Below are 25,311 nucleotides of genomic sequence, written 5' to 3' on the forward strand. Positions count from 1 at the left end.
TCCACATTCAGAAACAACAACAACAACAAAACTTCAACGTACATTATACCATGAAGATGTTTTCTTCTTTTTATCGCTTCCTTTACTGGAACGATCTGATTTTATCGTCTCTTTACTTTGAACATCTGAATGCTTACAAACAGCAGTCCAGTCCACAGACTTTCCAGATTCAGAAGATCGGCTCACTGAATCCTGCCAATTTGTGCTATCAATTGTACAAACAGCAGGCGGTACTGCTAATGGTGATAAGCTTTCAAAATTTCCAGTTCCGTCAGCTATCACTTTTTCAACAGAGGCTTCCCGGGAGTTACTGTGCACCAACATGGAATTGTTTGACCTATGTGTATAGAGAGAGTCCAAATTTGTTGTACTTCTTGAGTGACCTTGTGGAGTTAAGGTCAGGTCATTAGGCTTATGTGTGGTTTTAGGGCTACCAGAAGGGCTCTCATCATCAACTGGAGATTGTTGCCTATGAATAAAATATAAAAAATTCAGTGACATTGCACATGAAATGATTCTGAGCCATGCATAGCCAAATATCAAATAGGCAAGAAATAATGTCTTGAAACAATATCAGAGAAAATCAAAATAGTAACAACACTATTTGAAAGAAAAGAAATGATAAAAAACAAGAATATTCATAAAATAGTAAGTTTAAATTACAGAAGTACACAAGATTAAATGACCATTTGTTTGTTTACTTTAGGTAAATGTGGAAAGCTACAACAAGGTTATCTACATTGGTTATCACTTACTTTGAATTGACAGACTGGAGGGAAAACAAATAGTAAACAACAAACTTTAGTTACCTACATCAGATTCTGTTACTTTATCATCCATGAAAATGCACTTGTAACCCATTACACTTTATTAATAACAAACAGCATTAACATTATATGAGCCTTGGAACATGACCTTTTACGAAATGCCACTGAATAAGGCTTTATACACCTGATATCAGAGTTATGAACTGTTCGTTTGATCCTACATTGTTTATTTAGTAGTAGTTCACTGTATAGGACAGTATATACCATATACAGTGTACAAGGACACTGAAAAACTACAGATGTACATTTCACAGTGCAAACTGTACAAGGAACAAAATTATTTTTATCCTGAACATAAACATCACCTTGCACTCTGGTGTCAACAATTCAGACATATCTTGTGCACCAATATCTTTGTAGATAAATGTAGTAACTTAAAAATCACAGTCAACATTCCTGCTCCGTAACTGTTTCGTTAAGTATCACATCAACACAAAATAATCATAGAAGTCGTTACACATTAAATCTTGAATATTTCAAGTAAACCAGTTAAAATATATGTACTTACAAGTAATGCCTAGCAAACTACAACAACATCCATAAATACTAAAGTCTACCATGATAAGCTTAACATTAACATGTCTAGCACACTACAATGATACATACATTGTACACACCTAACTACAATGTGATAAACATGCATGTAATCTGAATATACAGGATCAGGCAAAAATGATTATACAGTAATTTCATTTGGAACATACTTTAATTTCTAAATAATACTCTGAAACAAACAACAATTAAATTGCTTTCAACTGTTTTTGTATTGTCTTTTTTAATATAAACCACACATAACACCATTGTACAATAACATCTCTCCCACTCTTTTGTACCCAACAATGGCCTGCAGTTTTACGTGCATACAACGTCCAACATAGTGAAATGTGTACAGAAACTAGCATATCATGTCTAGCATAGAAAACAATTGTACTTTATATGTATATATCCATCTACCATACTGTTCTCCACTTTCACACAAACATCCAAATTACAATCTCATAACTAAATGTATAGCAATAATTCTGTAATAAACAGTAAGGGAGAGTTACTGGTTAACTTTTACTTTGTTATTTATTCATTTATTAACAGTTATAAGCCTAACCAGTCAGTATGAATATAACTTAAACTTGATTTTCTTTCATTTACTAATTACAAATCTGAAATTTTAGGCTAACAAAAAGTCTACAAAACTTGTGTAACAACTGTTTATCCTATAAATCCTGTTGTTATAAACATTCATTTCTTTAGTTCTGGAAAAATTCATATCATATTCAAGTACATAAAACATTCATATGCACATTTATAATGTTTCATTCAAATTACCCATTCAAAAATAAAATATGGAGTACTTGTGTTTCATATCGTTAAACAAAAACACATAATCACCTTCATACTTAGAACACAGACAACCAAAATGACTCAGGTACCATTCAGTTTTGTCACTATAGTATAAAAGATTCAGAGAAGTGTGGTAAGCTCAAGGCTATACCTAACATACAACCACATAATCTCCACAAACAAATAAGAGGTTCATGGATCAAGTGTGTGTGTGTGGAAAGACATGCTTAGCAATTTATTTGTTACAGGTAAAACAAACAACAGCACTGAAGTCAATTGAACACTTCAGTTATCATAAACAAATTATATACATCAGGCTGATCAGCTGCAAAAATGTAAATAAATGGAAAATAAAAGTATTTTAATAATGACAACAAATAATGTATAACTGTACACAATAAACTATGAATACACAATTGTACTGTAAATTAGGTTCAACAATACACAATCAGCAGCAACAAAAAACTACATAAGACATCACACCTTGAATCTCTAAACCTTTGACCAGTATAAACATGGAACATAGAAACATGATAGACTAATATAAAGTAAAGAGTTGGTATCAGCAGAACATGTGTTACAAACATTTCATGTTATAGACTGGAATAACATTAAGTTGATAAAACAGGTAAAATATTAAAATAAATATTACAGAAACTATTTAAGTTGAAAAAAACAACAACAAAGATATTTATCAAACAAAGAAGCTGGTTCAGGTCTAGAAATAATAAAGTAAGGACAGATATGTTGTAAATTTGGGTAGTTTAGGTTTAGATGACACTTTTGTACATAAATGATCCTGTGGGTATACAAGCCCAAATCTGATTGTACCATTACCCCTAAAGATGGTGTTATACAATGATTGTACCATTACTCCTAAAGATGGTCTTATACAATGATTGTACCATTACTCCTAAAGATGGTGTTATACAGACACCAAAACTTGTGGAGTTATTTTAGGTCAAGTCCCTATTTTTAATAACTATTTATTGTGTAATATTTTAACATTGTATTCCTTTTGAATGTAAATATACATTATACAAGAACACAATATGTTGTAACATTTCTAAAAGTACAAGTAACAATATCTAAATAATAAAAAACAAAATTACAATAATCAGAAGGTGAGATTTACTTCTTACAACATACAGCAAAACCAAAATATATTTACCTGCCATCTAGGGAGGATTTTGCCTCAGGAACTCCGGGTGTAAGAAAAGTTGTTTCAAGTTCTGAGTTACACTCTCCTGTCTGTTTCCTACAGATTGGAAGAATAGCAGCAAGTGAACATAGTATACAGCTGTATACTGCTCAACATAAATATGTATGTGTTAAAATAATCACAGAAAAGTTATTACATCTTTACATGATCAAATTTCATTTCCTTTATAGCTACAGATAGTTAAAAGTATGGTTGATCATAACTGATTCTCTTGGATTTTCAAATATTAAGTTATTCACTAACATGAGCACTGGTATAAAACATTAATGGTTATTCATAAGTCATCATATTCTATATTAAAGGCTTTTTAACAGGTTATACACTTTATTACTTTACTTCAAACTCTATGTTGTTAATTACTTTGAAATAAACATTTTGACACAAGAACACAGAATACTGCAACAAGTTACAAAACAGAATATCTAACCACTCAGATAAAGTACAAAACAAGGAATGCAACTTATTAATGTTCAAATTGAGCCACAGAAATTATTTAAAGCCTACAAACAGCCAGAACATCAAATGTACAGTCAATCACTATCAGATATAATGAAGAGCTTTTGGTATTTTTGGTTTCTTTTCTAGCTTGAAAAAGTGACAAAGACAGACAAATCCAAACCTCTCACATGACAACTAATGTTTGTACACTACTTTACAGATACAACAGGCCACAGTGACACTTCATCTTGTTTATTAATTAGATGTAAAACTGAATTAGTTAACACAGACAAAATTAATTAATTATACCACATGCAGCAGTGATTTTTATACAATATAAATTATATTATTAATTCTCACAAAAACTATGTACCACTTTTTTTCTGAAGGTTTTCATCATCTACTTGATGTTACCAAATTACATGAAGAACTGAGCAGCCAGTGTTAATACCTGTTCAGTTACACATTCCTTAATAAATGTTATATGACACCACTATCATCTGTACCATATGGAACTTTCTACAGAACTTGTATCTAATGATTAACGTTTTAAATAAGGTATTTCATTATTACCAAAAAGAATAGTACCCAGAAAAGGAATATAATGTAAACTTATATTTCACAATGACTGGTATGGGTGTGAACACTTATTAATGAAGCAGAGAACGTTTCAACCTTTTCAGGTCATCTTCAGTTATTAACACTTTTATTAATGAAGCAGAGAAAGTTTCAACCCTCTCTGGCCATCTTCAAGTATTAACAATTTTATTAATGAAGCAGAAAATGTTTTGACCTTCTCTGGTCATCTTCAGGTTAACAAAGAGAAAGTTTGCAACTGACCATTACCAGACGCATCTTAAGGTGTTGCAGCTGGATGTTAGGTAATTAATTGGTATATGTATAAAGGTGTTCTTTTCTATTGGTTTAATTTTGGTTTTAGTTGTTGTATAAGTAGGGCTTTGATTTTAAATTTGTTTATATTTGTTTCCATACTTAATATCTGGGTGTTTTCTATGGTTATGTTGTGTTTATTTGATTTGCAGTGTTCAAAAATGTGTGAAGGTGTTTTTTTGTGCTTTTTAAAACCACTTTCCATTTTTCTACTTGTTTCTCTAATACAGAAGTCATGGCAGTTATCACATTGTATTTTATAAATAATGTTGGTGTGGTGTTTGTCAGTGTAGTTTTTACACAGTATAGACCTCAGTTTTGTAACAGAAGTTACATAAACCACGACACATTATATGTAAGTTTGTTGTACCATATAAAAACCAAACACTTTTATTTCACTTACATCATGGGTTAAAACATTTATGTTTATGTCAAAACTTCTGGTACATACAGATAAGGCTTTGATGCACTACACATCTTGTTATCAAAAGTGTGTCTAAAATTTTATCAGTACCATTCTAATAATAATCAAATTACTAAAGTCAAATCACTTGTATCTACATTGAGTATAAAGGTAAATATCCTACCATAATTAATATTAAAATACAGCATTAATACAGTTTATTACTACTGTATCACAGTATGTTAATTGTATTAATTACTTTGTTACTGGTGCTATTCTTACATACAATAGAATAAAGTATCACACAGAAACACACTTCACTGAACAAGACAGATTTTAATGTTTTATAAAGTATCACACAGAAACACACTTCACTGAACAAGACAGATTTTAATGTTTTATAAAGTATCACACAGAAACACACTTCACTGAACAAGACAGATTTTAATGTTTTATAAAGTATCACACAGAAACACACTTCACTGAACAAGAGAGATTTTAATGTTTTATAAAGTATCACACAGAAACACACTTCACTGAACAAGACAGATTTTAATGTTTTATAAAGTATCACACAGAAACACACTTCACTGAACAAGACAGATTTTAATGTTTTATAAAGTATCACATAGAAACACACTTCACTGAACAAGACAGATTTTAATGTTTTATAAAGTATCACATAGAAACACACTTCACTGAACAAGAGAGATTTTAATGTTTTATAAAGTATCACACAGAAACACACTTCACTGAACAAGAGAGATTTTAATGTTTTATAAAGTATCACACAGAAACACACTTCACTGAACAAGAGAGATTTTAATGTTTTATAAAGTATCACACAGAAACACACTTCACTGAACAAGAGAGATTTTAATGTTTTATAAAGTATCACATAGAAACACACTTCACTGAACAAGAGAGATTTTGTTCTATAATTTATAATTATTTGTATTTTCAGCTTCTAAAACTTCCTATTCAAAGCCAACTTTGATCCTTCTTTGTATAGAAGAACTATTAATTTAGGAAAGAAATATATTATTTTACATATAGACCTTAAGGTCACGAAGGCAGCTCTGATCAATATACAACACAAGTTATAACGTATTCAAACAGGTTACTAAAGTAATGTCCATTTACAAAATGAGACGTACAAAGAAAGGTTTGGAAGTACTTTTCTAGAACATAACACTTGAGATGACTTACCTCAGGTATTTAAACTACTTAAGTTGGCCGATAAAACGGAACAAGGAGTAAAATCGAGTGATACAGAAGTTTAAAGATCTACCAGCCTGACATCACAGGATACTAACACTTGAGTTAAGGCCACTCTAAAACTGTGCCTTTGCTTGCATGTTGGTAAATTCCAACTCTATTTTAGTATCAAAATTTTAAATAGTGTTACCCGTCATTTCTTACTTCAAATCGCCTGATATCAAAAGCTGCTACATTTTGTAAAACTGATGACCTATTTATCAATGACATGACTGATCCATTGTCAGTTTGAGAAACACATATACCTCACATACCAAATTGTGAATTACAAGGTCTTATTATTTAGTTTTGTATTTATAACCAGATTTTGTCTACAAGATCATTTTACCAGAAAATAGTTATTTTTTAATGCCAGATTTTACTGATTCAAGATAAAACAGCCATGGTCAAATGAGATGACTTAAGACAACCTACTCTGAACTTCTAAGCCTTTTTTCATGAACAACAAAAAAACAGAAATGTTCCAAATGTTGAATGTTAATGTAACATATACTGTAGTAAATCAGTTATTTTTATAATACTGAGAAAAAGATAATTTTAATGAATAAGGATATATAGGTCTTTCTGATGTGTGATAATTTAGTCATTACAGTAAAATAACTTATAGTTGGACAATGAGAAGGTCTGTTTGAGCTAGCACTTTTCTTATGCCCACTCATCTGTGGCCAGTGTTTAAAAACCTCAATATTGGTACAATTCTATAAAGAATACAGTGAGTGTGATGTTTCATGTTAGTCTGAACATTTACTGGATGTGTACAGTACTAAATATGAATATGAAGTTTTACATAAAATGATATAAACCCTATAACCCAGGCACTTAAAAAATGGAACTTTCTTCTTCAGTTTCTTCCTCAGAAGGGAGGGAAAACTAAAATTAATAAGAATTAGGTGAATGATAAACATGAAAAAGAAAACATCATAAACCTGAGACATAAATCCAATAAGACTGAATCAGGCACAGGAGACACCATAAGACAGGAATGACCAACAAACTCTGGAAGTATAAAAAACTGGATAAATTGGTACAAAGAAGTTACATGGTCAGTCATATGGACTGAGCCCACATTGAAAGAGTTGATGACATTGATAAAGTAAATTGGTGAAGTTTGTTAATAACATTAGAATGTTCAGGTACTACAGAACAGATTCAATCAATTGGAAAATTATCAATAATCATAGTAAGTGCTGCCTAATACATTCAGTTTATCATAATTTGGACCATACATATAATACAGATAGGAACTAAAAGCATGACTGAAACAAATGGAGTGTATTTATAGACATATAATTAAAGGTTAATCAAATTCTCTATATATATATAAATTAACAGTTCAGCTTCACTTAGAACACTGCATGTACAGTTTTGGTTTTGGTCTACTTATCTGGAAAAGAACATTCACTTATTAGAAAATGGTTCAGAAGAAAAATACTGGGATGATTCTAGAGATGTAAATATTACAGTAACAAGCTGAGATCTATATCCTCTTGAAAATAGGTGAGTAAGAGGAGATTTTTTAGCATACATAATTATTTGGAGAATTGACATGGCAAAGATAGTTCTTTGTTCTATGTTCTGAAGCTAACAGGACAACATTACAAAAAATTAAGATTTACAAAAAAAAAACACTTCACTCCAGTTAAAACAGTTTATTTTTTCAAATAGTGTGATTGACTATACTTAAGTGTTTAAGTAATTGAAAAAGATAAGTTATACCAATCAATTCCTATCCACAAGTTATTGTGCTGTAAACATATGACGATTGTCATGAACGACAAAAATCTGAGACATTTCCAGACATTCTAACTTTTGTGATAACTGTCACATGATAAAAACATCATGCATAAATTGTTATAAACAGAAAAATAAAAAAATATAAGATTGTCAATAAGTACTACAAGGTAGGCCTACAACTACAGTGGTATATAGGGTCGTATTCATTGTAATTCAAATTCTTCTTTTAAGTTATAGGATTACCATTTTGATTGATGTGGTTAAATACAAAATTGTATTTGGTGGATTTTTGTAACTCTCAAAATTGTTAAGTATAGATTGATGTAGCTAAGCCTCCACAATATGACTAAAGAAGCCAATTTTGACAGTTCAGCTCTTGTTTCCGCGTCAAAAGTACAAGTGGTGCTGATGTAGAGAAAAATATATATGTAAAAACGGCTCGTTTGCATTGAGAAAATTTTTTTACGTAGACGGGCGAACAAAGTTTTGACCTTTTCGGTCATCGTCAGGTTCACACAGAAAGAAAGATATATTTTTCTCTACAAGTGGGTTTTCTCGACATCACTGGTGTTGATGTAGTATCACTGCTATAACACGTTATTACTGTAAATTGTAAGTGTAATATAAATAATGTAAAGTAACACTATCACTATCTTCAGTCTAATTTTTCATTCTATTCCAACACACAATTACAATTAATCTAAATTAAGAGAAATATTAATTCACTAAAAGATAAACAATAAACTTATAAAGTGAAAATGCAGTAGTATTAGTACAGTAAGACTTATCACACTAATTTCTAATTTTAACTATACTTTAAACTATATAAAATTATAATGTAGTGTGGGCACTAACCAATTTGATCGACCTGGTTCGTCAACTTGAGAACTATTGCCGCCGGACCGTTCACCTTCTTCACTTTCTAAATTTAATCCCAAAGCTTCTGTAGAATTCTTAATTGACATCGAAGACATTATACATTACCTCCTTCGTTAATGTTATAAAAAATTATCTGTGGCATTCATATTTATTTACAAGTTAAAAAACAATTTATTCTTGCACCATATGCATTCAAAAAAATTCTTCACACCACAACACGAAACAATAACTACTGTAAATGTAATTACACTGGTTCCACGAAAGAAAACCAATTCTACGTCAATTTACTTGGCAGCGACGTCTAATGTTAACAAATCTAAATTTCGTGATGATGAGAAATCCACTTGAAGTAAAAATGTATTCTCAAAATAGTTGATATGAAGATGACCTAAGAAGGTCGAAACATTGTTTTGTATGTTATTTTAATTAAAGTTTTAATACCCATACCAGACATACTAAAAATGCAATTTTTTGTATATTTTTTGTTATTAAGTGCGTATAATATTAGGTTGAGGAATAATTCGTGAGCGTTTTTTAAATAATTTCATTCAAGCATTACATGCAATACCATACAATACTTCAATGCATGAACACATTACACCCAAAACATTTATTATGATACTTTATTTCATGTAATACCTAGGTATATAGTATGCATTGTTTTAAACGAAATTGCATGAAATTAAATGCGAAAAGCAGATGGTGTCGAAAATGCTCGATTTTGTCCACTTGACATTTCATTTAATGAGCTGAAAATGAAAGCAAAAATTAAAGACATATAAAAATCAAACACACCATCTATTAGAGCAAAAAATTATCTACCAAATGACATGAAATATTTTGCGAAAGCGTTTCATTTATGAATATATTTTTTTAACTTGAAAAAAAAAAACTCACGAATTATTCCTTAACCCAATAATTTTCAAACCAACTTTAGTAATTGCCCTCACAGTGGAATAGAGATAAGTTTACAGACTTAAAACGCTAAAATTCGGTATTTGCAAGCAAATGCTTGATAGTTTTCAGTAATGTCGGGAAAACCCACTTGTAGAGAAAAATATATATGTAAAAACGGCTCGTTTGGGTTGAGAAATTTTTTTTACGTAGAGAAGCAAACAACGTTTCGACCTTCTTCGGTCATCGTCAGGCTCACAAAGAAAGGAACAGGTAACTGACCGGAAGGTGTCCACATATTTGAAAGGGGTTGTGTAACTGAGAGTCGAAATGTAAAGGGCGTGCTTAGATGTTTGAATATATATATAATTTTATTTCTATGTGGTCAGCTTCCAGTCAGTTACCTCTTCCTTTCTTTGTGAACCTGACGATGACCGAAGGAGGTCGAAACGTTGTTCGCTCCTCTACGTGAAAAAAAATCTCAACCCAAACATATATGCTTGATAGGTTGTTTTGCCCACATCTGAAACTATCAAACTTTAGATGGTTATGGAGAAGCTCTCGTATTCACCATATCTTAAAACTTATATAGTTCTGCAAATAACCATCTGTTCAAAGTAGCTGCTTGGTCAATTGTTTTTTATGTGCACTGCTCCACCAGACACAACTATAATAAGCACCTCATCTCTGCAGAGTGCCATCTGGAAATAGTTATCAGCTGCTGGTGTGACAACCATCATGCAAGGATCTGTGTAATCCTGACCATTCAGTGAGTCCCGTGTGGCTGCATTGTCCCATCAGATGGTGCTCGTATCAAGAGAGCTTAGGGTTGTACTCGATCATTTCTGAATGCAGCCATCACCGGAGTTCACTGTGACTAAGATTCCACCACTGTCGCCACTGATGCACACATCTTTCTCTCTGGCAATAGTTACCACTTCACACTTGTCACCACAGACATTATCTCCATTAAAGTATAGCTCTCTAACATCTATACTATATTAAATTATTTTCCCTTGAAATCTTTCAATAAACCTTTAAATGAAGAGAAATGATCTGCAACTGACATAGCAGGATACGCTCTCTTGCCGATACAGACAATCCATGGCTTGATTTTCTTTATTGAATTAAGCAGTCATCTAGGACGAATACGACTCTGTGCCAGTCACCCAGCTACTCTTCGTTGAAGGCTTGGCGAAGTTTATCATTGGTCCATACAGACTCAGCATCAGACATTATCCCTGAATCCAGCATTTTCAAGCATGTGCTCACTTAAAACGTTTAGGAAAACAATCCAGATATTCCTGAACAGTATCTATGAATGTCAGATATGGACAATTAGCTGGTGGAAACATTTTTATTGATAGTTTGCCAAACACGCTGCTGAGAAACCCACACTGTAACTGATACCAATAATACCAGCGGGTGTTATTGCCCTAAAACTCATTCTATCTGTTTTTAATCAATAGAATTCAAGTTGTTGCCAAATCGTGAGCCTGCTCTACACAACCTCAATATACGATACAATCCCTTATATGTTTGATCCTTTGTCTTCTCTCTCAAAAATCCTATTAACTACCTTATGAGTCATCGTTTCCTCTATCATAATTACATATTAAGCACTAGTGCTCCAGAGCTATAAAGAAAAGATAAACACTCTGCACATGTTCAAAGCTAACAGGTCACTGGATTCTCATAATCTATTCCAAAATTGCTATTTTAATCTAGAACAGAACTAAATTTCCTAAGACGACTGAACATCTTGAAATATTATTGGATTTAGGCCGAAAAAATCGTTAATAGCTATGGTATCAAACTAACGAAACAATGCATTCTAATCTTCATAAGAAGAAACGTAAAAAAGGAATATTTAATTAACTATACTGACGATTAAACTGATTTTAAGTTGCACTTTATGAACACAGTTTACTTTGATCAGAAGTTATTATTAATATCAGAATAGCACACAAAACTATCTTGGTTAAGTCAAAAATAGACAACCTGGCTTCTTATCCAATGACGAATCATTAATAGCTTATTCTAGCTATTTAAATATCATTATAATTATTAAATTGTTTAGGTTACATTACCTGAACAGCATGGTATTTACATGACATATGACAATTAAATAAAAAAACTATTATAAAAAATTTTGAAGATAATTTAATTTGCGCTGTAATGAAAATGATATATATATGAAGAAAAATTTAACTTGTCATTAAGGCATGCTATTTAAATACTTTGTCTTTGATATAGGGGTGTGTGAGTCTTCTTACAACAAAGCCACATTGGGCTATCTGCTAAGCCCACCGCGGGGAATCGAACCCCTGATTTGAGTATTGTAAATTCATAGACATACGGCTGTACTCGCACGAGACCGATGTAAGTATGAATGTTGTGCTATAACAATGACTTCAATTGCATTGTTAATTTTTTTAACATTTAACATACATGTTTCTGAAACATTGTTGTACCTATATTTATAATGATTTATTTTGTATCACATGGTTTATATGTGTAATAGAACCCTGTTAGCTCCACTTTTGTGAAACATTTACCAGTTATAAATTTAATTTTAAATGCCCTTAAAATTGTTGTTTTTTTTAATTTCGCGCAAAGCTACACGAGATCTATCTGCGCTAGCCGTCCCTAATTTAGCAGTGTAAGACTAGAGTGAAGGCAGCTAGTCATCACCACCTACCGCCAACTCTTGGGCTACTCTTTTACCAACGAATAGTGGGACTGACCATCACATTATAACGCCCCCACGGCTGAAAGAGCGAACATGTTTGGTGCAACGAGGATTCGAACTCGCGACCCTCATGCTACGAGTCGAACGCCTTAACTCATCTGGCCATGCTGGGCCTAGGCTTTAAAATAAATAGATTAGACCAGTTCTCGTATTACAATGAAGATCGCTATATTTTTTTGAGCATTTCAATAAGTGAAAATAACACTTTCTTATGAAATAGTAAAATTATCTTCAGATTTTAAATTCTGCTATTTCAAATATTAGAAAACAAAAGAGAAATTAAAAGAACACAAAAAGAAATAAACCACCAATAACCTTAGTGGATGTAAAGAAGTCCTTCATCGAGGTGAATAATATCTTTTCCATTTTGTAGGAGAACATGGCTTGAGCTACGTCTACAACTTGTTCCAGTTTCACCTCTGTAAGTGGTAGCTCCTTTTGTAAGGATTACCATTGTGACACCACTTGTTTATATCACTTCTCAGTCCATTTTGCATATTAACAACTTTTAATATGCCCTAATACAGCCCGCACACTACAACTAATGGGGTTCTCAACAACAAGATACTGTGGGTTCTGAAAAGGGTAACACCCTAAACAGTTCTTGGTGCTTTAGTCTGGATGGTTCAACAGTACGTTTCAATTATTATTATTGTCAATGTATCCAGTATTTCTCTATTAGCTGCTATCTCTGTCTTGATGTTGCAAGTTACTGCTTTTTAAAAGGCATTTTTGCCTCAGACTTCACTTTTTTGTTTGGAGAGTTTTCCTTGTTTGTTCCTTTTGGTAAATTTTAATTCTTCTCTTAAACTGGGACACCTTGTGATTCACTTTAAAGTCCTGCTGCGCCTCATTGTGATGCCTCTATTTGAAGTTATAACTGGCCACTGAGCAGTTGTAATAAATAGTTTTGTCACAATAATAACTACAGACGTGTATCTTGGTGATTTGGTGGATGGACCTGATGGTTTGATGGATATGGCTGAGCCAATGGATCTTCTTTGTAATATTACTAATCAGAGAAAGTTGAAAATGTTTTATTGGTGTAATTAAAAGCAGATGAATTTAGCAACTCTCCTGTAGCGCATATAACAACGTGAAGCTGTTCTCGACTTCATCAGTTTTTGGTTTGTCACCTGTGAAATGAGTAGTTGAATTTTAACCCTAGCCCTGCTTGAGTTTCTTTTTGTGAAAATAACCATTGTTTGTTTTAGATAAAATATGTTAAGAAATTAAACTTTCCAAAAACGTTTTTTTTTTCAGTTATACCAGATACTTCTTTTGTGTAAAGCAGACATAAAGTCAAGAGTTCAGTATAGGTTAAGGAAGCGTGTTCAATGTTATTATACACTAAAATACCTCAGAACTAGAGCCTGCTAATTTATATAGGAAGATAAACGAGGAACAATATAATAAATGTATCTTACAGTTAACAAGAAAACTGCTCAGTAATGTCACCAGACTTTCCGTGCAACAATCCATCTAAGTATTTTCTATTTTCTTTCAAAGCATGTTGCTGAACTGCATGCTCTTATGACAAGAGATGTTTTAATTTAGGGGTTAATAATGTTATGTTAAATCGATTTGAAATGTGCAAATCAACACTTCATAACATGTTAAGATAATTGTTTTGTTGATATTTTATGCATTAGCGTTTTGCCTGTTGAAATATTTGTTGTCAGTACTGTCTTAACTGTGCCAGGCCCGGCATGGCCTAGCGCGTAAGGCGTGCGACTCGTAATCCGAGGGTCGCGGGTTCGTGCCCGCGTCGCGCTAAACATGCTCGCCCTCCCAGCCATGGGGGTGTATAATGTGACGGTCAATCCCACTATTCGTTGGTAAAAGAGTAGCCCAAGAGTTGGCGGTGGGTGGTGATGATTAGCTGCCTTCCCTCTAGTCTTACACTATTAAATTAGGGACGGCTAGCACAGATAGCCCTCGAGTAGCTTTGTGCGAAATTCCAAAAAAAAACAACAAACTTAACTGTGCTAAGCAGGGGTTTGATTTCCCTCGGTGGGCTCAGCAGATAGCCTGATATGACTTTGTTATAAGAAAGAAAAGCCACATAATTATGCTGACACTTGTATTATCTTATGAATTCCAAATTACAATATACAGAACACCAAGAATTCCACTTCAGCTGTTTCTCTGAACAATCTAATCATTAAGAAATAATCTCCCTTCATCTGGATGGTGAGGTACGTGGTTGCTGCAACATGTTGTACTTCAGATAGGCGTGTTTTGTACTATCTAATGCGTCCTCTCTACCTTTACCAAGATGTTCTGCACCCTTTTAAACCTAACCTAACTGAACATTTACTGTTAAAGCACGAGATATAATTCAGTAACAACCAAATGTGAGAGGTTGTCGTTTTGCTGGTACAAGTCAGAAAAAAGTCAGTCTCAAAGTTGAAACTGTTTTTCTTTGACATATTTTTTATTAACACATCTGTTTCCCCATCAACAACTGTAGTACATAACCATTCATTATAACTCATTGCTCAATAAGAGCAACGTACAGAACCATCCATTATAACTCATTGCTCAGTAACAGCAACGTACAGAACCATCCATTATAACTCATTGCTCAGAAAAAATAGTGGTACACACCTGTGTCCAATATAAATCAGAATGGTCATATTCTCTCATGAGACACTTCAGTTACATTTCCAAATCATAATTATACTTCCAGTCTTTTCATTTTGTTTATAATAAGTTTTTCCCACTATTTCGAAATACATACGCCACTTCAGTTATGCACAGCCCACTTTTATACTAAACTGTAGCAGTTAAACAATGTGAGAAATGTGTAACAAATGCTACAGATATTACCAGTTTCGTTTATCAATTTGTGTAGTAATTACCTTGAGTAAAACTTACCATCTTCATACTTAACACATCCACTTGTCTCTGGTATAAATGGATAATTTAACTAACACCAATTTATTTATTGAAACATCCTTTCGTGTCTGGAAAGACTTTTCACATTCTTTCACCTAGTTATAGCATGAATCCAATTTTTATTTACTAAAACATAATTTAATGATGTTATTTCAAAAAACAAAAATAACTTAGGAAAACTGCGAACTTTTCTCTTGTTGGTGAGGTGGCACTAGTTCTTTACTTCTTCGACTTTAAGTCAACACACAAACATGATCAACTGCATATAAATTAAAACACAATTTTCCAACAGTTCTTAGGAGAAACAATCTAGCAAACGGTGATATGATACCAATATATATACCAGATGATGTTCTTATTGTAGATTGTGAAATCAGAATAGCCTCTGATGGAAGCGTTTCTAGTTGATCGCACATCTGAGAAATATGGCCAAATATTAACTTCCCTCTTCTGAGAGGTAAGCCATGCAACACAGCCTACAAAAAGTACGTTAACACCAAGGTAAAGTGGACATCGTTTGGTGAACTGTTTCATCTACCTAAATTTCATTAAGGTGTGTTTGTTAACACCAAGTTCTTGTACCAACCACGACTTTCAAAAGAGATAAAGCAACTAATGAAAGAAATAGCGGCCTTCCCAACATTCATTCTGAGTTATAGGAAGACAAATTAATGATATAAGGAACAATACAGTTATCTACGTACTGTATTCATGAGTTTTGTTACACATCCTTAATTTTGTCTTCATAATATAATATAATATAATATAATATAATATATATATATATATATTTGTTTTATTTCTTCTTCATTTTTTATTAAATTATTTTGAAAATTATCTTTTACTAACAGTTGCAACATAATTTGCAAAAACTTGTCTGTATCGAATGTAACTCAGTTGTTGATAATTTAATTGTAGAGTTATGAGAATATCTAACGCAACGTAATTAAAATCATCTCACTAATCCTTACATGGATATGGTGAATTAGTTTTTTAAACAAGTGCTAGGTAGCAGCACCTAAATATCAGATAATCTTCGACAGACTTTGCTGTTTCTAATCGGTATATGTTTTTCTTCGGTTTAACTTTTAAAGGGTGTAAGTACGACTTTTGTTACACCTTCTACTATTTGTTCTAACACGACAAATATGTTGAAGTTTTTTTTTGCTTTAACTAGATTTCCGAAGTATAAATATTAGTTTGTATTCCTAAATTGAAATTGTTGTTGTTGTTTTGAATTAAGCACAAAGCTACTCAATGGGCTATCTATGCTCTGCTCACCACGAGTATCGAAACCCGGTTTAGCGTTGTAAGTCCGCAGAAATTCCGCTGAGCCACTGGGGTGCCCTAAATTGAAATGAAAATACCATTCATATTAACGATTAATAAATTTATCGAGAAACTGACAAAATATAAATCCTAATTATAACTTTTCTCGTAAGGAAACACAGTTTAAACTGAATCAAGAATGGTTGTGGTTGTTGAACATGAAGTTTGTCTTTATCGTGGTGAATTATATGAGGGTTGCTAATTGATTGCTGGGAATGTCTATTTATGGGTTAGGGTCTCGGATATAGAGTTCTAAGGCTATCTTGCAGGCTTCAGTGGTTGGAACTTCTGTAAAGAGGGATATAACATCCAAACTGGCCATTAAGGCTTTATGATTAAGTTGATTAAGATCAGACTTCAAATTAAAAGAGTCTTTGATGAATAAGCTGGCTGATATTACATATTTGGAGAATGCCCATGCTCCCGTGAAAAAAAAAAACCCAACAAATATTGACTGTTACGTGGTTTTATATCGTTGTTAAAGCGTTCGACTCGTAGTCCGAGAGTTACGGGTTCGAATCCTTGTCACACCAAATATATTCACCCTTTGAATTTGAGGACGTTCTACGTGACAGTAAATCTCACTATTTGTTGGTAAAAGGGTAACTCAAGAGTTGGCGGTGGGTGATGGTGACTATCTGCCTTCCCCTTAGTCTCACACTGCTCAATGAGGGACGGTTAGTGGATATAGCCTTCGTGTAGCTTTGCACGAAATTCAAAATAAACAAACAGATCATAGTTGAGTAACGTCTTTTGTGTAAAATATTTAGTGTTATTCAGTGAGCAAATAGACATTTCCAAAGGTACGTGATGTTAAACGTCACACTGAAAGTTTAAGTTCTTTAACTTCTTTCTCAGAAAATAGTACCCAAAAAAGTAATTTTAAATTTCCTTCGGAAACAGAAATACAATTTTTTTTTCAGTTTCTTTTTAGGTATCTTTCTATCTTTATCTCTGAATCTTTGCCATTGTAAATACATAAAGTTTTGATAACATATAAGCAATATAAATATTAAGTAGATGTGTAAGAAGCAAATTATAAGAGAGTTTGTTTGTTTTGGAATTTCGCACAAAGTTACTCGAGGGCTATCTGTGCCAGCCGTCCCTAATTTAGCAGTGTAAGACTAGAGGGAAGGCAGCTAGTCATCACCACCCACCGCCAACTCTGGGACTACTCTTTTACCAACGAATAGTGGTATTGCGGTCAATACCACATTATAACGCCCCCACGGTTGAAAGGGCGAGCATGTTTGGCGCGACCGGGATGCGAACCCGCGACCCTCAGATTACGAGTCGCACGCCTTAACACGCTTGGCCATGCCGGGCCTATTATAAGAGACTGTGTGAGTGTTTTCTTATAGCAAAGCCACATCGGGCTATCTGCTGAGTCCACCGAGCAAATTATAAGAAGGTCTGAAGTTTATCTAACTGAGTAAAACGAGGGAATATACGCTCCTAGCGTACCCATTACGGCCGGGATCCAGACCTTAATTTAAGTTTTTTTTTCTTACACTCTGATACTTTTCCTTTGAATATTTTCCCCATTTTTTTATTATTTGTAGTGGGCTGGATTAAAATTTGGGGAGTCGTGCCATCCACTACTTCCTACGTCTCAGTACAACGATCTTTCAATTTATTTTAAATATACTGAACAGATTAAAATCGATGCATATAAATATATATACAAAACGTTACAAATCAGTTCTCTTTATCTCCAAAATGTTTTTATTTAAATACATGTTTTGTGGGATTTCCTTCAATCGAGTTCAATGGTCGAGTGAGGTGTTTTTACTCCTGCGCTCCGTGCGTTATAGCTGAGCTTGTGAGTGTTCTCACTCAAGCCACGTGACGGCGCTTATATCGTTTTGAAAACAAGTTGTCTTATTATTAGCACTTAATGTTCAGTTTGTGGAAGTAGTAGGTACGGAGGTTGTGTGTTGTATTTTAGATGTAAAAAATATATATAAACTTGTGTAAAAATGAACTTCATCGAACCGTTGTGGATTATAAATTTAATTATAATAACAGGTAAGCTTCTATGACATGCGTATGTATTCTATAATTTTAAAATTAGGTTTGACTAAGTCTACATTTTATTTTTAGTTTTGCTAACACAGTCGTTATAATACAAACTTTTAAGTCCCACGCGGCTAGTGTTATAGTACTAGACTAACAATAAAAGCGTAGTTTTGTCACAAATGTTAAATGTTATTTCAGCTATACACCATATTAGTCAGATAAATAGTTTCCAAAAGTTTGTATGACAACTTGTGTAAAGTTTCCTTTGTGTGTTGATTTGACAGATATTGTCTGCCCGCAAGCCAAACGTCTTTTTCTCTACGTAGCCTAACACCTGTCTTGTATGTAGTCTGTGTAGAGGAATGTGGCTAGAAATGACGGTGGACGGTTATAAATATAAATAATTCTAATGAGTGGGGTTGATTTTTAATAATTGTTCATGAAAAGCTACGAAGTGACAATATAACCTGAAAGGAAAATCTCGAACGTCTAGTTCTTAATAAATCTTGGAAACACCGGAATTTTGTTCCTCTTTTGTTTCAAAATCTGCAATGATCATAAATATAATACGTCTAATATAGATGTCACAGTTCGTTTACCAAAAGTAAACACTAGTTTCGTATCTCGCATCTGTAACGGCGGAAGTGTTTCAAACGGTTTCCAACTTTTTCATAGGTCACTGATTTTCTAGCACTAGTCTTAACCAACATGCATGGTTAAAGCTCCTGTGTTTACATGCTGCAGTTAATGGTGATGATTAAATATTGATCAAATTTGGCTCCGTGGTGGCAAATGACATATTTGTAAATCCGGTAAATTTTAGTTGTTTGCGTTATACTAACCGAAATAGCCCGATTCTCACCGGATTTACAAATACATTTTTGTTGTCTGTAACAACGACAGTGTTACATTCTTTAATATTAAATATTCTTGTGATATTTATAAATATATCTATATTTTTAAAAGTAACAGAGGATCTTCAGAAGGAATAGTAAAATACCAGTCAACGTTTTAAATTGTCACCATATTGACAAACCAAAAGAAGCCTTTTGAAGCAAGTCATTCACAAATTATGCAGTGACACCTAGGCAGGAATTATTGTTTGTTTGTTTTTTGAATTTCGCACAAAGCTACTCGAGGGCTATCTGTGCTAGCCGTCCCTAATTTAATAGTGTAAGACTAGAGGGAAGGCAGCTAGTCATCACCCCCTACCGCCAACTCTTGGGTTACTCTTTTACCAACGAATAGTGGGGTTGACCTTTACATTATAACGCCCCCACGGCTGAGAGGGCGAGCATGTTTGGCGCGATGGGGATGCGAACCCGCGACCCTCAGATTACGAGTCGCACGCCTTAACACGCTTGGCCATGGCGGACCGTAGACAGGAATTATTTAATTTTTTAAGAAAATAGAATAAACCTGAGATAGAAAATAAGTAACAGAGCTGGGAGACTTTTAGAAGATGTAATAGGTATAACCTTAAATCATTTACGGAGTGATACCTACTTACATAGGCAGTTAATACACCCAGTTTATTGAGTCGTCGTTAAACAGTTAACATAAATGTATCTCGAAAGACCATCAGTATTTTGTTCCACCTTTCCAGGAATATAATCACAACAAAAAAGTAGAACTTGAAAAGGTACATCTTACATCAAATATGATGGCTTTAGAACAATAGAACAGTGTCTAAATATTAGTTACTACTCCGCCAGGTGTTTGTGTGCTGTTTAATGTTAGTGTTGGAGTAACTTCTGTAGCTTCAAAATATACACACTACACAAAAACATATGATGATCTGTTATTCTACCGTTGACTACGTTCTTTACTTCCTTGGGTGAGCTTTACGCTAATAAACCAGAAACTTGCACAAAGATATGTTTACAAGCAGTAATAATAAAATAATGATTAATTTACACGTCGTAACAGTTGAACTGCATTTGTTTTCTAAAGCGAAATTACTACTATCGGTTCACTTTCAAAATTTCATAGAGATGTCATGTATAAAATGTTGAAACTTGTTTTTAGTAAGTTTACGTGTAGTAGAACTGGTTTAACAAAAAAATATCTTAGTGGCCATTATAGTCGGGTTGTGTTTGCTTCTGAAAGTACCTTGTTGAAAGCGTATTTTAAAACTGTCTTCCTAAGTTTCAAACAGTTCGGAACTACTATTGCTTACCTTTCTACTAAGTAAAATTTTCTTGAGGAGGATAAATGAAATTTGGTGGAGGCTTCGTAATTGTCAGAATAAACAATTCATACTTTAGGGGAGACAGGGCGCACAGACTGTTGCCCACGTTGTCATCAACAAGTGGACGAAGAAACTAACAACAGTAAACTAATGAAAACTTACGTGACCTGTAACAGGATCAGATGAGGTAATTATCATGAAAGAATACATAGTTGAAAAGAACAAATTATTTTACTGAATAAAGTTCAGAAAACAATGTGATTACCCTTGGCATAAGACTCGCATAGTGCTGTGTGTTAATGTAGTGTAGGTAAATGTGACTCTAATTCGCAACAGTTGGTTTCGAATATTGACTCAATTCGTAAACTTTGATAATGTCGTTGTTTTGAGAGGGGGTTATTCTTGAAAAAGCAGAATGTGATGTCTAGTCCACTAAATTATAACGAAAGATTTTCATTCTTTGAACTTCAAGTTGTATAACTTAGTTTTATGAATGTTTACTGGTAGGACTAAGTTCGCAGTAGACACTAATACTGTAATTTCACTTACCTGCTAACATTCTCGTATAAACTGTTTGTCATTTATTACTTGGTGGAAGCACAAACTTACTCTTCACCAAACTGAATTAACAAACTCGCTAACTTAATAACAATTAATAATCTGTAGTAGCGGAATCGCAAATATTTAATCAAGTATAGTTCAATTCGTCTTTTATATCATTCAAATCGTTTCCATCACTTTCAGAGAATAAAAAATAAACGAGTTGTAGTCATTAAGCCTCGTGCTTATCGAGTAACGTTAAATTTTCTAGCTGAGAAAACAACCTCAATTGAAATAAACATTGTGTTCAACAGTATTTTGAGGGACTGGATTGTTATCCTGTTTATTAATTGTTAAAAACTGTTAAAAATTACCGATTGGAATTGTGAATTCCAACGACTTTTAAACCTATCAATATTCCAGCCAATCCCACGAATTACTGCTGAGATCTCTTGTCCAATTTACATAGGAAATGGATGATTCAGTTCTTTACAATGAGTTCCGCAGGAGAAAAAACATAAAATTAATCGATACGAGTACATCACCAGTATTAGACTGTATATAGTGGAGGGTTAATGTACCTCAGTAATACAATCGACAGGGTGGTTTAAACTAACTACATTTAATTTGTGGATACACGGCAAAAAAATTTAGATCCCCATATTTAGAACAAGCGACACCTGTGTGTTCAACACTTTTATTTATTAGTATTTACTTATAAAGGTGCACTGAATTTCAGAAAATATCAAAAACTCGAGCGCTTTCAAATAGTTAACTGTTCATCCTCAATAAAAACATTCAGTAGTATTATGCTTTTATTTGTGTGATTGTTTTGCATTGTCAATCAGTATACGGATTTAGGATTCACAGTAATCTCCTAAACTAGTCGAACAACGTGAAATATTCTTAGGTTTATGGCCGAAAATATCGTTTAAAAGCAAGGGTACTCAACTGGTAGAATAATAAGCACGAAAGTGAAGAGCATATTTAGTTGGCCATACTCTTACCAAGTTTGATCTTCAGTTTCGCCCTAAATAGGAAACTTGGTTTGATGAGAAGTTAGCATCACATGGTCAAGTGTTTAAATGTATAAAATATTAATGCGTTTTTAAATTGTTATCCATATAATACGGTAAAAATAAGATTGTAGTCATGTAATAAATATTCAGTTATATTAATTATAAAATGATTAACCTTTCCGCTCTTCATATTAATGTTTGTTTGTTTTGAATTTCGCACAAAGCAACTCGGGGGGCTATCTGCGCTAGTCATCCCTAATTTAGCAATGTAAGACTAGCGAGAAGGCAGCTAGTTATCACCACCTACCGCCAACTCTGAATAGGGGGATTGCCCGTAACATTGTAACGCCCCCACGGCTGAAAGTGCGAGCATGTTTGGTGCGACCGGGATTCGAACCCGCGACCCTCGGATTACGAGTCGAATGCCTTAACACGCTTGGCCATGCCGGGCCCTCTTCATAATAATAACAATACAACTTTAACAGTAATAAAAAAAAAAAAGTAAAATCATATATGGGGTGATACAGTTGTGGGCTGAAATGTGTGTGTATATGTTTGCCACATGCAGTTTCTAATGCAATGTAATTCAGAAGTTGTGACTCGTGGAAAGTGCACCTTTCTCACCAGTAACCGTATTATGAACCACAACAGTGGTTTATAATAAGGACCCTAAGGAACTGCATGAAACCCGTAGAGATTCAGTTTGAACAACACTGTAAAACCTTTACTATTGTCTACTAAGGTTGTACACGTATAAAAATGCACGCATGTTAGACTTACAAAGAAAAGGAAATCCGCTCAAAACAGCTTGTTTGTGATTATTATTATTATTAGGCCCAGCATAGCCAAGTGGGTAGGGGAGATTGACTCACAATCTGAGGGTCATGAGTTCGAATCCCACACCACACATGCTCGCCCTTTCAGCCGTGGGAGCGTTATAATTTTTCGGTAAATCCCACTATTCGTTGGTAAAAGCGTAGACCAAGAGTTGGCGGTAGGTGATGATGACTAGCTGCCTTCCCTCTAGTCTTACACTGCTGGATTAGGGATGGCTAGCATAGATGGCCCCCCTCAAGATCGTGTAGTTTTGTGCGAAATTCAAACTAAACAGTCTTATTATTTCGCGAATCTACAACAAAACCTACTTGGCATATGGTACCCAAACCTTCTGTAGAATACTAGATAAGATACAACACAGGTTGTAAGGGGTTTGAATAGTCGGTTTCGTGATGACGAGAAACCCACTTGAAGTGAAAATGTATTCTCAAGACGGCTGGTATTGGTATTAGCACTTTAATTAAAATAAGTGCAGAACAACGTTTCGACCTTCTTCGGTCATCTTCAGGTTAGCAAAGAGAGTATAAATGGGTACAGGAATGTAGGGGGCGTTGCAGTTAGATATTAAGTTATTAATTAATACAAGAATAAAGTTGTTTCTAAAACCAATATAATCCTCACAGCTGTAAAAGTTGGCATGCATTAATATTTAACCAGTGCAGTTCCGGAACATAACCTACTTAACTTCCAAACATGAGTCAAAAATTCGGTGAAACCCTTCCGTGTTGAACGCCTATCTGATGTTGCTGAAATATATTTTACACACATGATATCTAGCGATACTTTTGGTGATATACAGAATTTGATACTATTTCTAGTAAGAGAACAACTGTTACAGCTTCTCAGTTTAAATAGTTTGATCCAAGGACAGTAAAGTCGCATTCTTTCTGACTGCACGAGCGTGTTGAGACGTTTCCAGGTTTTTTTTTTAAAGCGGACCCTATTTAGTGGCTGCACAAAATCCTTTACAATATATTGTTGTAAAAGCAGCTACGCATTATAATGTAGTTGTACACTTAATCATTTAGGGTGGTGTAAGAACATGATGAAATGGGTTGACCTTTCTTTTATGTCATTTGTTATACCAAACGTGTGTGCTTGGTGGAGTGGGGCACTCTTAAAAATGATCCTGTCACGAATTCCTACTCACTGCGTTAAATTACATGGGTATTTTAGTTTCTAAGTAATGTAAAGAATAGTTATAAATAATATTAATATTCGTCGGTGACCGACATGTAGAGGGTATATCCTTCGTTGTTTTGTGCTGCATACTATTTGTCAGCGTGATGAAGTAGAAAGTTAGGAAAACAATGCGTTCAGAAATTATTTTACACGAAATGTAAAATGCTAATTACTCATTAATAGGTCCAAAACTTTAGTTTTACCATTAAGTTTTGATTAAAGTATTCATGAAATAGAAAAGAGGTGAATCCATTTTAGTGTCTACTGACTGACAGATAACACACTACTGTATGGTATGTTTATAGTATGTACTCTACTAGAAAGATGCAGGACAGTCAGTAGGTACAAATGCGTATGTACATATATATATATATCACCACAGCGTGGTTTGTTCACAACATACGTCTAAATATGTATATACACACAAAGTGGTTTGTTCACAACATACGTCTAAATATATATATACACACAAAATGGTTTGTTCACAACAATGTCGTTTGAGATTTAACTGTGGATGGAATATTTTCTCAGGGGTCGGCCATTGAAGGCATTTCGATTTTTCAGAATTGACAGTGTAATAATGTAAGGCCTGGTTTTAGAATATAAAACTTGCACATCACTGTCTGGTTCTTTCTTA

The 25,311-nt window shown here is 33.7% G+C and overlaps 1 protein-coding gene and 2 pseudogenes across 3 annotated transcripts in view; 1 reads left to right on the forward strand and 2 right to left on the reverse strand.

Annotated features, from left to right (window-relative positions):
- The window catches only part of LOC143240071 (protein Aster-B-like), a 91,650-nt pseudogene extending 82,466 nt beyond the window's left edge, over positions 1-9,184 (reverse strand). The window contains exons 1-3 of the transcript XR_013021547.1: positions 8,987-9,184; positions 3,337-3,423; positions 43-469 (exon numbers count right to left, since the gene is read on the reverse strand). The product of XR_013021547.1 is annotated as a protein Aster-B-like (transcript). The remainder of the gene's footprint in view (positions 1-42; positions 470-3,336; positions 3,424-8,986) is intronic.
- LOC143240069 (atrial natriuretic peptide receptor 1-like) overlaps positions 1-25,311 on the reverse strand; it is a 460,913-nt pseudogene that overhangs the window by 323,385 nt on the left and 112,217 nt on the right. The gene's annotated exons all lie outside the window — the stretch shown is intronic.
- LOC143240070 (kin of IRRE-like protein 1) overlaps positions 18,738-25,311 on the forward strand; it is a 38,710-nt gene continuing 32,136 nt past the window's right edge. Inside the window, exon 1 of the mRNA XM_076481917.1 lies at positions 18,738-18,914. Coding sequence (XP_076338032.1) covers positions 18,866-18,914 — 49 coding nt within the window. The 5' untranslated portion in view covers positions 18,738-18,865. The remainder of the gene's footprint in view (positions 18,915-25,311) is intronic.

The sequence above is a fragment of the Tachypleus tridentatus genome, chromosome 13 (genome assembly GCF_004210375.1).
Source record: "Tachypleus tridentatus isolate NWPU-2018 chromosome 13, ASM421037v1, whole genome shotgun sequence".
In the NCBI taxonomy this organism is placed as follows: Eukaryota; Metazoa; Arthropoda; class Merostomata; order Xiphosura; family Limulidae; genus Tachypleus; species Tachypleus tridentatus.